General features: G+C 38.5%; 1 protein-coding gene across 1 annotated transcript in view; it reads left to right on the top strand.

Annotated features, from left to right (window-relative positions):
• Positions 1–12,821, top strand: part of LOC142356108 (coiled-coil domain-containing protein 87-like) — a gene marked incomplete at its 5' end in the record, with an annotated part of 31,130 nt that extends 18,309 nt beyond the window's left edge. The window contains 2 exon segments of the mRNA XM_075408076.1: positions 11,846–11,978; positions 12,361–12,821. Of these exon segments, the coding sequence (XP_075264191.1) occupies positions 11,846–11,978; positions 12,361–12,716 (489 nt within the window).
• Positions 12,822–12,868: the final 47 nt, after the last annotated feature.

A 12,868-nucleotide genomic window follows, 5' to 3' on the forward strand; every position in this document is an offset into this window, starting at 1 on the left:
GCACATTTTTTGCTTCACAATTTTGCGCTTTTCCTCTAGAACATTCTGTGACTTCTCAAGTGACTGTTTTTACGCTTTCGTTCATCATTTTTGAGTGATCTATTGCTCTCTCCGAAGTAAAGCTTGTTGCTAATATATAATCGGTTGCAGTTTGGAAGTTAAGTCTCTCATAGCGCACTGGCTAGTGCGGGTGGCTATGGATCGGGAGGACAAGGGTTGGAAACCCGTTGGGGACAAGATTTTTTGCACCCATAAAGAAAATTTGATTTAGGCGACAGACAATGAATTAAGCATTAAGCATTTATTCAGACTTTATTTTCGAATGCTGAATTGCTTGAGGGCGCGAGTTCTAACACATCCATTGTCGGAGTTGTTTGCATTCATTTTCTCAATTTTTTGTTGCTAATAAGCTCTTAGAACACTATTTGAAGTCCTATACAAGATTTTGCCCCCGTCGTTAAAGCAATATACAATCTACCCTTCTGGCTGTCTATTAAAAATCGAACCCGGCGATGAGCAATTGGTTTTGCACAAAGAAGTGTTTCAATAAATGGTTTGAACTTCGAATATTTTGTCGGAATACCGCATGCAGTTAGCCGTTTTGAGCCGTTTGTGCTTAGGTGGCTCATTTTTTGCTTGTCAGGTTATTAACTAAAATTGAAATAAATGCTTTTAAGTAAGTAATATTGATTTAATGAGAAATTTTATCTAAAGCTAATCAGTTTATAAATGTTTTTGGAGCCCAGTAATTTAATTCATTGAAAATTATGGCTCGGATTGCTATTTTATCTTTTTATTTTATGAAATTATTTTAGTTCTGTTTTCTTGAGTGATTTTTTAATTTTATTTTTGGTTAGGTTTGTCAGTTTTGGAACAGTGCTGCTGTAAAATTGTATATGAAATAGTGCAATTTAGACAATTTTATTTATTTAGTCGATTTGTCAGTTGATTTTTTACAGAGGAAAGTTATCTGTTGCATAATTAAAGATCGCGTTTAATAGAAAAATTCAATAATAAGTAAGTTTGTTCAATAAATTCAATTTTAGTTTATAAATTCAATAAATTCAATTCAAGTTTGTTGCTAATTGCTGTTTTCTGTGAATTTTTCCTTTTTTTGCGTTCTTAAAATTTGGGAACAAGTTTTCTAGTCAATAGATTTTATTGAGTAAGGGTTTTTGTTACAGTTTTTTTGATGATTACATATTTGCGGGTAACCGTTTTCAACTTGTTCAAGGACTTCAGTCAAGTTTTCATGCGCTTGACTTGATTGTTTCACAACAAGCTCCAAGCAGAACAAGGGGCCAGCAACACGTTTGGACATGTCGTCGAAGAGCGGGTAACCCAAGTTGCCTAGAAACCGTTACGTGAAAAAAAAACTATAAAAACGTGGCTAATCAGCCAAAACGCGTGCGAGTGCGGAAACGGGGCGAACGAACGTACCGTAAGCCGTTTTTACCTTGACCACACGGTGTTGTCCATCTCGTCCAGGGTACACCTCCAGCACACGCCCAAGAGGCCAAATTCCACGAGGAGTCATGTCTTTCAGGATCCAGACAACATCATTAACTTTAAGTGGCGACTGATTGTTCTCATTCCATTTTGATCTCTTGAGTAGTGTCGGTAGGTATTCTCTGACAAGTCGCTTCCAGAAGTGGTTCATCATCTGTTGCAGATTTCGCCATGTCCTGAAGCTGGCTGGAGTCTGGCTGTCAAATTTTCCTGGTGGCAGAGAGTTGAATGGACGACTAATCAAGAAGTGGTTAGGTGTGAGAGGCATCTCGTTATCGGGAAGATCAGCGACATTTGTGAGAGGTCTTGAATTCAAGATGGCTTCGCTCTCTGCCAGTATTGTTTGGAATACGTCAAGTGAGAGTCGTTTTGAGCCTAGAATGATCAGCAGCGTTTTTTTCGCTGTCTGTATCAAGCGCTCCCAAACACCGTCAAAGTGGGGGCCATAGGGTGGGTTGAATTTCCAAGTCGTGTTTGTAGCAGCAAGAGCCTTGTAAATTTTGTCGTTGTCAAGGCTCTTTACACTTTTCTTCAGCTCTTCTGACGCTCCGATGAATGTCTTTCCATTATCACTGTAAAGCAGTTCTGGTTGACATCGTCTACTGGTGAAACGTCGAAATGCATTTAGGAAAGTACCGGTGTTGAGATCTGGGCAGCTTTCAAGGTGGACTGCTCTCGTGATCAAGCACGTGAAAATCAAACCATAATGTTTTTCAAGATTTCCTTTTGTGTCCTCTATATAAAATGGTCCAAAGAAGTCGACACCACTATTGGAAAACGGGAATTGTGTTGCGGCTGATGGGAAGCGGAAAGCGGGAAGAGGAGCCATGATCGGTTGTATGTTCTCTGCATTAAATCTTCTGCATAAAAAACAGCGAAACTTTATGCCAAGTAGACACTTTCGCAAGCCAAATACGTGGTATCGTTGCTGAACAAACGCTTTGACGGGTTCTGTTCCCTGATGAATGCATATGCGATGAGCGTGTTCTAGGTACAAACGTGTGATTGTGTCTTTCGCATGCAGAATAATTGGACACTTTTCTATTTCAAGTGAATCAGGAGCAAATTGAAGTCTTCCACATGAACGGAGTATACCGTTTTGATCGAGGATTGGGTTCAAAGACCGTAGTTTGCATTTACTGTGGGGCTTGAGGCCCCTTTTTAATGATGAAACTGCCGTGTGAAATGAGTTCTCTTGAGAATTTCTGATCAAGTGCTTCCGAGATAGATCAATGTCATCGGTTGTGTACTGTTGTTTGCTGTCACGAAGTTTCTTTGCTCTGAACAGTAAGTTAAAGTTAGTGGCTAAGGTGAGTAGCATTTTCGTCCAAGACGAAAAACGTGCTGGGTCTATGATTGGCTCTGGAACATTTGAAGCTGTATGTGCTGTGGTTGCTACGACAGCTGGTTTCGAAGGTACAGCCTGGTTACTGATTTGCTCTGATGATGACAGAAACTCTGGAGGTTGCAACCATTTGAGAGATATTTCACGTGGATCTAGGCCACGAGTGCCATGGTCGGCTGGATTGTTCAATGTGGAAATATGTCTCCATTGTTTTGTTTTGGTTGATGCTGCAATTTCTCTGAGTCGGTTCGCAATATATACAGGTTGTTTTTTGGAAGATGCAATCCAATCAAGGACTACCTGACTATCAGTCCAGAATTGAGTTTTGTTAATTGCGAAAGAGGATTCTTTCACGATTGTAGAATGTAGCCTAACTCCAATTACTGCAGCTTCGAGTTCAAGTTTGGGTACGCTTGTTTGCTTTAATGGAGCAACTTTACATTTTCCAATCAGGAAACAAGTTTCTGTTATCTCTGAATGGTTGTGTGTTATTCGAAGGTACGCTACGGCTGCCATTGCAGCTGTTGAGGCATCAACAAATATGTGTAATTCAGCACTACTCTCAGAGTAACGAAGACTTGTTAGTGTTCTGGTAAGATGTACTTCAGGCATTTCGAAGTATGAATCTAGTATTTTCTGAAGTCTTCTGCGTATTTGTATGGGTAGTGGTTCATCCCACTTTTTCCCAAGTTTCCAAATTTCTTGGAGAAGTATTTTGAAACGGATTGTCAAAGGTGACAGTATGCCGAGGGGGTCAAATATCGAGCATACAAGGCTAAAGATTTTCCTCTGAGTATACTCAATTGCGTCCGTTGAAAAATCTGTTAGCGGTTTCATAATGAGGGTGTCACTTTTCATATTCCACTTCTGCCCAAGGACTCTGACAATTTCACTTTTTTCTTCAATGTCATGTGTTGGTATGTTTTTCAGAACATCGGGTTCATTAGAAACAAATTTTGTGAGTCGGAAGCCACCTTCCTGGAGACTCTGAATCGTTTGCTGAACTGTTTTAGTGGCATTCGTTACCGTATCATGGGACTGGATGTAATCTTCCATATAAAAGTGACTTTTGACGGCTCTGACTGCTTCGGGATATTTATCTCCGTTTTTATCAACGCAATGATTCAAAACATAAATTGCGCAGGATGGGGAGCAGGTAGCGCCGAAAATTAGTCTTGTAAACTGATACTGTTGGATTTCATCGTCGTTTATCCACAGGAAACGAAGGGCTGACTGGTCAGTTTGGTTGATGGCAATTTGCATGAACATGCCTTCGATGTCTGCGAGGACTGCAATTTGATTTTCACGAAAGCGCATAAGGACTCCTAGTAGGCTATTAAGTAGGTCAGGACCTGTTAACAAGTTGCTGTTTAGTGATTGTCCGCGGAACTTAGAGGCAGCGTTTGCGACGCGCCGAACCTTGCCGGGCTTGTTAGGATTCTCAACTGGGTGATGTGGGAGATACCAGATTCGATCCGGTGGTGGATCTTGCATCTCAACTGGTTTAACGTAGTTTTTCTCCAAGTCAGTTTGCAGAGTTTTCATATAATTATCACGAAGTTGAGGATTACGCTCGAGTCGCCTATTCAAGCTTTTGACTTGACTGAGGGCGGAAAAATAATTATTTTCCAAATTTGAGTTTTCTTTCCAAGGCAATTTAATTTCAAATCTTTGTCCATTGAAATTAATTGAGTCTTTCATTATCTGGAAAAATTTTTGATCAAGAGGAGACGTAGGCTTGCTGTCTGGTTGAATTCTTTCGGATTCAATTCTCCAGAACTGTTGAACTAGTTCGTCTAGCTCGGGTTCGTCCATTCGATTTCTTGAAACTTGAAAGACGAAGGCTTTGTTTGGCAGATTGGAGGATTTAGGATGGTTGTTTGTGCAACAATTTTCGTATTCACCGGCGAGTGTCCAACCTAATTTAGTTTTGACACCAAACGGTTGATGTTGATTTCCTTGAATGACATGAGTGGGATAGGTGAATGCAAAGGCGTTAACACCAAGGAGGGCGCCGATTTTGCCATCGGCAATATAAGGAAAGTGAATATGGCGTAGGTTGTTAAATGCATCGCAAATTTGATTCAATTGGAAAACATTTGCGGCACTGACATTTAAAGATGGTGTGCTGTATGCTCGAGAGAGTTCAAAGGAAATTTCTGATGATTTGTAAGGAGTAATGGTGACTGGCTCATTTATTTTAGAGAGAGTCATGTTATTTTCAGTGTTAAGGAACTGAAGAGGAACTGATTGTTGAGATTCGCAATGGAAGCTCAAGATATTCTGAAATAGCATCGAGAACAAAACTAAATTGACTACCAGGATCAATTAAGGCATATGTATCGAAGGCTTTATTTCGTTTCAGAAAGGAAACGGGGATGAGTTGAAGCTGCTCATACCAGTTTTTTGGTGCATCGGGACTCTGGTTGATGCTAAAAGACTGATTGGTACTGCTTCCATTTAGGTTTCGTCTTTGAGGGTTGGTTTGGTTTTGAACGTTGAAGGATTGCCCGTAGCGGCTGTTTGAATTCTTATTCTGCAGGCCTTTTGTCTGAGAATTATTGATCGTATTTTCAACCGCTGTCTTGTTGTTTGACGAAACAGTAAGCTGAGGTTTTTGTGCGTTTTCTGTTGAAAAAGCTGCTGTTGGTCGTTTGATTTGTTTTGCTGGGTCATGCAATGTTGTATGATGAAAACCACTGCATACTTGGCATCGTTTAGTTGACGGACATGTCTGTTTGTGGTGTTCATTGCTAAGACAATTTGTACACAAACTGTTTTTGCTAACAATGCTGTATCTCTCACTAGGAGGGCAAAGCTGGTATTCAGGGCAAACTGCAAGGCTGTGATTACTTTTGCATTTTTCGCAAGATCTGTTTGCGTTGAAACTCTTCGGAGAAGAATTGGTTGACTGCGGCTGCAGACTCTGTTGCAATTGATGCTTTTGGTTCCTGTCCTGATTATCAACTAGAGAGTTTAGAGGCTGTGATGTAAAGTTTCTGTTAGCTGTACCAGCGTTGAAGTTTGAGCTTCCAAGCTTTTTCGAATTGGGGAATGTGTTTCTTATGGGGTTTTCCCGGTTAACTTTATCATAAACTTGAGCTTGAAGCTCTAACCACTGTTGGAATTCTTCAAGTGATGGGTCTGAGCGGAACTGAGTGAAACAGTGCTCGGTCCACTTGAGGATGAGGTTGTGTGGAACCTTTTCTTTGGCTTTTTTCAGTAGCGTTGTTGATTGAAGGTCTGCTATAAAACCAAGGTACTGGAATGCCTGAACAAGTCTTTTCAAAAAGGACGAAAAGGCAATAAAACTTTGCTTGTTCTGATGATTGACTTGCCAATTTTCTAGTTGGTTGATAAAGGCATTAACCACGATGGTTCGGTCACCGAAGTGATTTATCAGCTCGTTTAAGGCTGTCTGGTAATACGACGGGTCGCAAGAATACGCGTGTATCAAGTCTTTGGCTTTTCCTTACACAGAATTCTGTAGATACGTTATTCGGTGTGTATCTGTGATTGATGTGTTAAGGTGGATCATACTGTAGAAATTAATAATCCATTCATGGAAGTGCAGAGGATCTCCATTAAAATTTTGTAACTTTAGTGGAGGTAATTTAATAGAATGTTTATAATCAAGATTAGTCAATTGTGTAACGGGGTTGAAATTAGCATTTGATGCACTGGCGTGTGATTTGTTCACAATTAAATTGCTGGGCTCTTTGTTTGAGTGAAAAATTTGGTCTTGTTTTGCGTTGCTCTGTGTCTGTGAGTCAACGAAATTTGGTACATTTGCACCAAAGAGCATTGAAGATGCTGGAAAGTCAGGGGCAGTTTGATTTTGATAATTTTGCAAATTGTTAGGCAAAACTGTTGGTTGTGAGCGAAGTTGAGCCACAGGTTTTTCGTTCGTTTGTTTCCGAGTGTAACTTTGAGTAGGAAGTGATGAAAATTGCATAGCAGTTTTATTAGGAAACTGATTGTGGTTTTGTGGAAACAAACTGTTATTAAGCTGCTGAAACAGTTGAGGATTCTGTTGTTCAGAAGGGAGAACAACATTTTTTTGTTGGGCTACTTTATCAGCATGCGTGGCATATGTGTACTGCGGATTTTGTAATTGAATGTTTCCCGCAACAACACTTGATTGATTTTTTGTTGGCTGCGGGCAACTATTCGCATTTGTTGGAAATTGAGTGGGGTACTGCCTTCCTGAGTTAAAGTTCTTGCTTGGGCTGCAATCAGTTTCTTGAGCAAAAGCTTGCAATGAATGCTGTTGAATAACAGGATTTGATTTGCCTTTGTTATATCTAGCAATTTGTTCCTTTTGGGTATCATGACAAGCTTGATTTGGTGTTTGAAATATGAATCTATTTTCAGTCACTGGTTTTGAGAAAAAATGCTCAGTAATGCTGACCTTAGGGATATTTGACGCACAATATTCCGATTTAGCTGTAATACTGTCGCTTGAAATGCTCAGGTTAGTTATAGGCGGCAAAAGGTTTATCAAATGGTTTTCATTTGCTTCACTGTTGTCGATAGTGATCGGGACAGTGTGGAGAGTGTAGGGTGGCAAGCTTGTTTGGTTATTAGGGTTGATAGTGGCATATTGAATGTCATCAGTTGCACTATTAAAGACAAGTGTATCATGGGCTTGTGTGAAAGGATTGTGAACGTGGTTATCAGTTCCTGTAAAATTATGTTCTTGCTGACTGATTTCCAAGTTTTGCATTTCTGTTGGTCTTTGGTGAGCGCCAAGAACACGTTCGAAGTTTATTTGTGGAACACTTGACTGTTGAAGAAAAAGTGTTGGTCTTCCTGGTCGAGGTGGGATAGCGGGAGGCTGAATTGGGTTGGCTGGGCTGCTTTTCTGTTGTTCCAGGTTACATGGGAGCTGTTTGTCTTCATTGGTGTCTATTGAGACGGGCGTAGATTGGTGAGATCGGTTTTCTCTGCTTGAGATCATGCTGATATCATTTCTGATCCGTTGGGAGGACTGGCTCAGTTGACCATCATCGTCCAAAAGATCAACTTGCAACTGTAGTTCGTTAAGACGGTTGATTAGTTTGGTTTGTCTGCTCAGAATTGATGTTGCTGTATTCTGATGAGGCTGCTGCTTCATCACGTTCTGCGACATCTCCTTGAGTTCCTTTTCGTTTGCTCTGGTTCGTTCAATCAGCAGAGACAAGGATCGAAAACTCTTTCTTTGCTGAATGGTTTTTTCCAAAAGGTCGAGCTGGTTTTTCATGGCCATTTCTGTCGCTTTAAACATGTTGATGGCAAATTGGCATTCAGAAGTGATCTGCTTAGACATCTTGCTGCTTGTTGTGTTCTGTTGACCGCGTTTGTTACTGTTGTAGACGTGACGTTGAAATTCTTTATTGAAGGTAAAAAACGGCTTAAAGAACCGGAGCGACGCAAATTTTGATGTAAAAGTTGTCTAAGGTTTGAATGCTAATGATCCTAGTTTTTTCTTGTTCAAAAATTCAGGGACGCAACTTTTCTCAACAACAGATGTCCTAGGGTGTGTGTTTTGCTTGCTAAATCTAGCTTTTTAGCACTAAAAACAAATTTGAAATTTTTTCCGAACGTTCGCGCGCTTTAGTCGACTTTTGTTCAACAGACCCAAATAATTGCTTGTTTTTTATTTAAAAAAAAAACACAAGTTTTGCTTAAATAGCTGGCTTTGACTGTTTCAACTAATGTGTTTGGCTACTCTGATTGACAGGAAACTTGTGCTTTGCTACAATTATGCAGTTGAAACGATATTAGACCAGAACCCGTATAATTGTTACATTAAATTAATTTTTTCTTGTAAAATTTTAAACCTGATAAAAGTTCTCAGCAAATAGCTAATGATCCACCACCAGACCTGAGAACTACCGGAAAAATTCACTTATTTCCCTAACCCTAACCGTAAAACCTTAGCGATTAAAATCTGACAGACCTTTCCGTAAATTTATAGGAAGCAAATTTCTTTTTGTTTCTTTTCAAGGAGTTTTTTTGAGGGCTAAAACCTGAGAACTTGTTTTAAATGCGATGCGTGTAGGCAACAAGGGCTACGAGAAGAACACAAAAGGTTGAAGAACTGTAATAAACCACAAGAAGCTTGAAAACTTTGTAGAAATTGTAACTTTCTTCTTTTCTGAAAACTTTTCTTTTCTCCAACTCTGTGTTAATTTGAGTGATCTCGTAGTGCTTTTAGTGCCCTCCAAAACCATGACACTAGACCAAGTTTTCGCATATGGCTAGATTTTCAAAGAATTGATTGAGATGACGTCTGAGATCTCTTTGTGAAAAGGAATCCGTTTTGATGTTGAAAAAAAAAATCAAAGATTGGTAACTTCTGAAACCGTTATTTTCTTCTTCTCAGTATGGTAACGTCTGAAACCATAGGGCTAAGGGACTTCGCAGACGGCAACGTCTGAGACCGTGCACTTCTGCAAAAAATAGGTTTCTTTCAAAAAACAATTTTTGTTCTTTTTTGTTTTTTGCTGGGTATGGCAAGATTTTTTCAGTTATTTTTGACAAATGAAGTTTTTTTCGCTAATTTCTGATGAGAACAAAAAACTCACAGGAGAATTTAAGGGACGTTTTTTGGATTTTGATAATTTTCCATAATAGAATGAAGCAGGCAGTTTAAAAAGAACGCTTTTTGATGTTATCTGGCCAAAAACGTTTTTTTTCGTCAATTTTCGTTTTTTGTAAAAACTGAAGGATGTTATCCAAGTAATGACCTTCTTGGTTCTGTCACAACTAGCTCAAAAGTGACTTTGAACTATCGAATAAAGATTATATAAGAATATCAGGCCAAGAAATTAAAGAAAGTTTTTTGGATTTCTGTTGTCACAAACGAATTTTTCGTCAACTTTCGTTCTGAATAGCTAATTGAATTTATCCAATTAATGACCTTTCTGGCTCATTAACAACAAGTTCAAAAGTGAGGTTGAGCTATTAAAAGTAGACTCTATGACAATATCAGGCTAAAAATTTGATGAACGTTTTTTGAATTTCTGTTTTCAAAAACGTTTTTCTCGACAATTTTCGTTTCTGAATAGCTAATTGAATTTTTACAATTAATGACCTTTCTGGCTCATTAACAACAAGTTCAAAAGTGAGGTTGAACTATTAAAAGTAGACTCTATGACAATATCAGGCTAAAAATTTGATGAACGTTTTTTGAATTTCTGTTTTCAAAAACGTTTTTCTCGACAATTTTCGTTTCTGAATAGCTAATTGAATTTTTACAATTAATGACTTTTCTGGTTCATTAACAATAAGTTCAAAAGTGAGTTTGAACTATTAAAAGTGGACTCTATGACAATATCGGGCTAAAAATTTGATGAACGTTTTTTGAATTTCTGTTTTCAAAAACGTTTTTCTCGACAATTTTCGTTTCTGAATAGCTAATTGAATTTTTACAATTAATGACTTTTCTGGTTCATTAACAATAAGTTCAAAAGTGAGGTTGAACTATTAAAAGTTGATTCTATAAGAATATCAGGCTAAGAACTTAATGAACGTTTTTTGAATTTCTGTTTTCAAAAAGGTTTTTTTCGACAATTTTCGTTTTTAGGAACAATTTCTTGCACTAAGAAGTTGTCATTGCGTTAAATCAATTTCGGCAAGTATGCATCAAAGAAATTTGCCTAAAAAGGCAGTGAAATTTTGATAAAAATGGAAAAATTTCAGGTTTTGTCTTTTTTCTCTTTTTTGACCTGTAAAAAACACTGATTTTTGGATTGATCTCACCGGGGAACAGGACTTCTGGAGGTGACGTCTGAAACCTCGGGCGATCAGCGACGGTGACGTCTGAAACCGTAGTAGAAAAAAAATCCTCAAGGGGTAACGTCTGACACCCCCCAAAAAAAATCGTCCTTCTGGGTAGCGTCTGTAACCCAAAAAATTTGGCTCCAAAAGTGTCTTTTTCTTTAGGTCCTTTGTCTTTAGTCTTTTGGTCTTTTCTGTTCTGTATTTCGTGCGTCGCACAGTCTCGGGGCCTCACGTCCTTGCTGTGACAGTTGTTACGTGATGCTTTTTCTGTTGTGTCCAGCACAGAATGTAGAACTGTGGGGAGACTCAAGTCCGACGTTTAGGGCCGTAAAGGAAGCTTCTGTCCGGAGAGGTTCACCAATTACTTGTTCTATATATATATATATATATATATATATATATATATATATGGGAACAAGTTCTCTAGTCAATAGATTTTATTGAGTAAAGGTTTTTGTTACAGTTTTTTTGATGATTACATATTTGCGGGTAACCGTTTTCAACTTGTTCAAGGACTTGAGTCAAGTTTTCATGCGCTTGACTTGATTGTTTCACAACACAGAGGAAAGTTATCTGTTGCATAATTAAAGATCGCGTTTAATAGAAAAATTCAATAATAAGTAAGTTTGTTCAATAAATTCAATTTTAGTTTATGAATTCAATAAATTCAATTCAAGTTTGTTGCTAATTGCTGTTTTCTGTGAATTTTTCCCTTTTTTGCGTTCTTAAAATTTTCAGTTTTTTTTTGCCCTCAAACGAAGTTTGTGGGAATTATAATAGTCTTGGTCTTATAAGCGATTTTTTGTGCTGCCAACTTTTTGTCATTTAGTTTTTCGCTCGTCTGAGCATTTAATTTTGCGTCCTCAAAAATGGAATAGACAGGTAGAGCCCGGAGAGTGTTAGCACATTGAGCAGTTCCCTTATAGCTATATACTAGCCTCTAAATGTACAAGTCGCCGAATCCACTGCGAACATAAACATGTGGTGTGAGGGCCAGATTTTTGGCGGTTTAGACCCTCTCTCTCCACTCCCCCTCACCTCGAGGCCGTTTTGTTTGAGAGCAATTCATCTTTCGAAAATAATTCAGTAGATGTCCGCCAGTTTTATGTATACAAATTTATGTATACAAATTTGGAGAATTTTTAATTCAGGGTCATTTAACAGATCAGAGCACGATCACTTAATCAACAGTTCAACCCTAATGTATTGTGTGACTGCTTTCAGGTGACGCAGATCTCGAGTGCCATAAACGCGTGGGAGAGATGCGCAGTTGTGATTCTGGCAAGAGAGCAGATCATGAGCAAGCTAGAGTTGTTTGAGACACAGGCATCTGATCCCGACAGATTCTTCAAAAAAGGTCTCGCAATTTTACTTAGTAGTTAACGGTGACGGTTTGTTATCGGTCACTGCTTCAGCTACAAACTAAAAGAATAGGTTACGTGACTCTGAAGCAAGAGATCCGAAGTAATTAAAGCAATGACGTAAACTACTTACTTGAAACACACACTTTTTAAGTTTAAAAATGCTCAAAGTTTTTGGACTTTTAAATTCTGGCACTGCAAATTTTCGGAATAACGTGCGGTGTGCTTTAACTGTGATTTTGTTGATAGTGGAAGAATTCAATTGGGTAATGCATATGAAAAATTGGCTTTTTCCTAATTTATCAAAATTTTGCTCAATTTTCTAGCAGAGCCTTTTTACGAGTATCCTATGATCTTAAATTATATGCTTGTATTTAGGCCACGCTGGTTCTTCACGTTTGAGACTGAAGGAAAGTAAAATGCGACAAGAATTTGAAGAATCACTCAAGAAAGTCGAGGTGAAGATAGCGAAACACTGTCAGTACATCGAACAAACGTTCAACGACATCGTGTCATATCAAGGGAGGCCTTACATGCAGAAGATGAAGTTTGATAGAACAGAGATGCTTTATTGGTTGCAACAGGAAAGACGTGAGAAGGGTCTTGAAAGAGAGCTACTAGCCCAAAAATTCCCTATTAATGGTGTTTCAAATGCACAAAACAAAGACACGAGACCTCTATCTTCAAATCGAAAGAAAGCGATATCACCGATAATCTTAGAACCAATTGCATAGACAGTTTTAGTTGACTGGATTAACTTGACATTGAAGTAAGAATTATATGAAATGTAAATAGGGGAAATATTTGTAAATTGTAAATATGAAAAAAAGTCAAAATGCCTAATGTTCTAGAGGTTTAAGTCAATCGAGGACCCAAAGAGGGAGCT

The sequence above is a fragment of the Convolutriloba macropyga genome, unplaced genomic scaffold (genome assembly GCF_964194025.1).
Source record: "Convolutriloba macropyga unplaced genomic scaffold, txConMacr16.3 SCAFFOLD_632, whole genome shotgun sequence".
NCBI classification, from domain to species: domain Eukaryota; kingdom Metazoa; phylum Xenacoelomorpha; order Acoela; family Convolutidae; genus Convolutriloba; species Convolutriloba macropyga.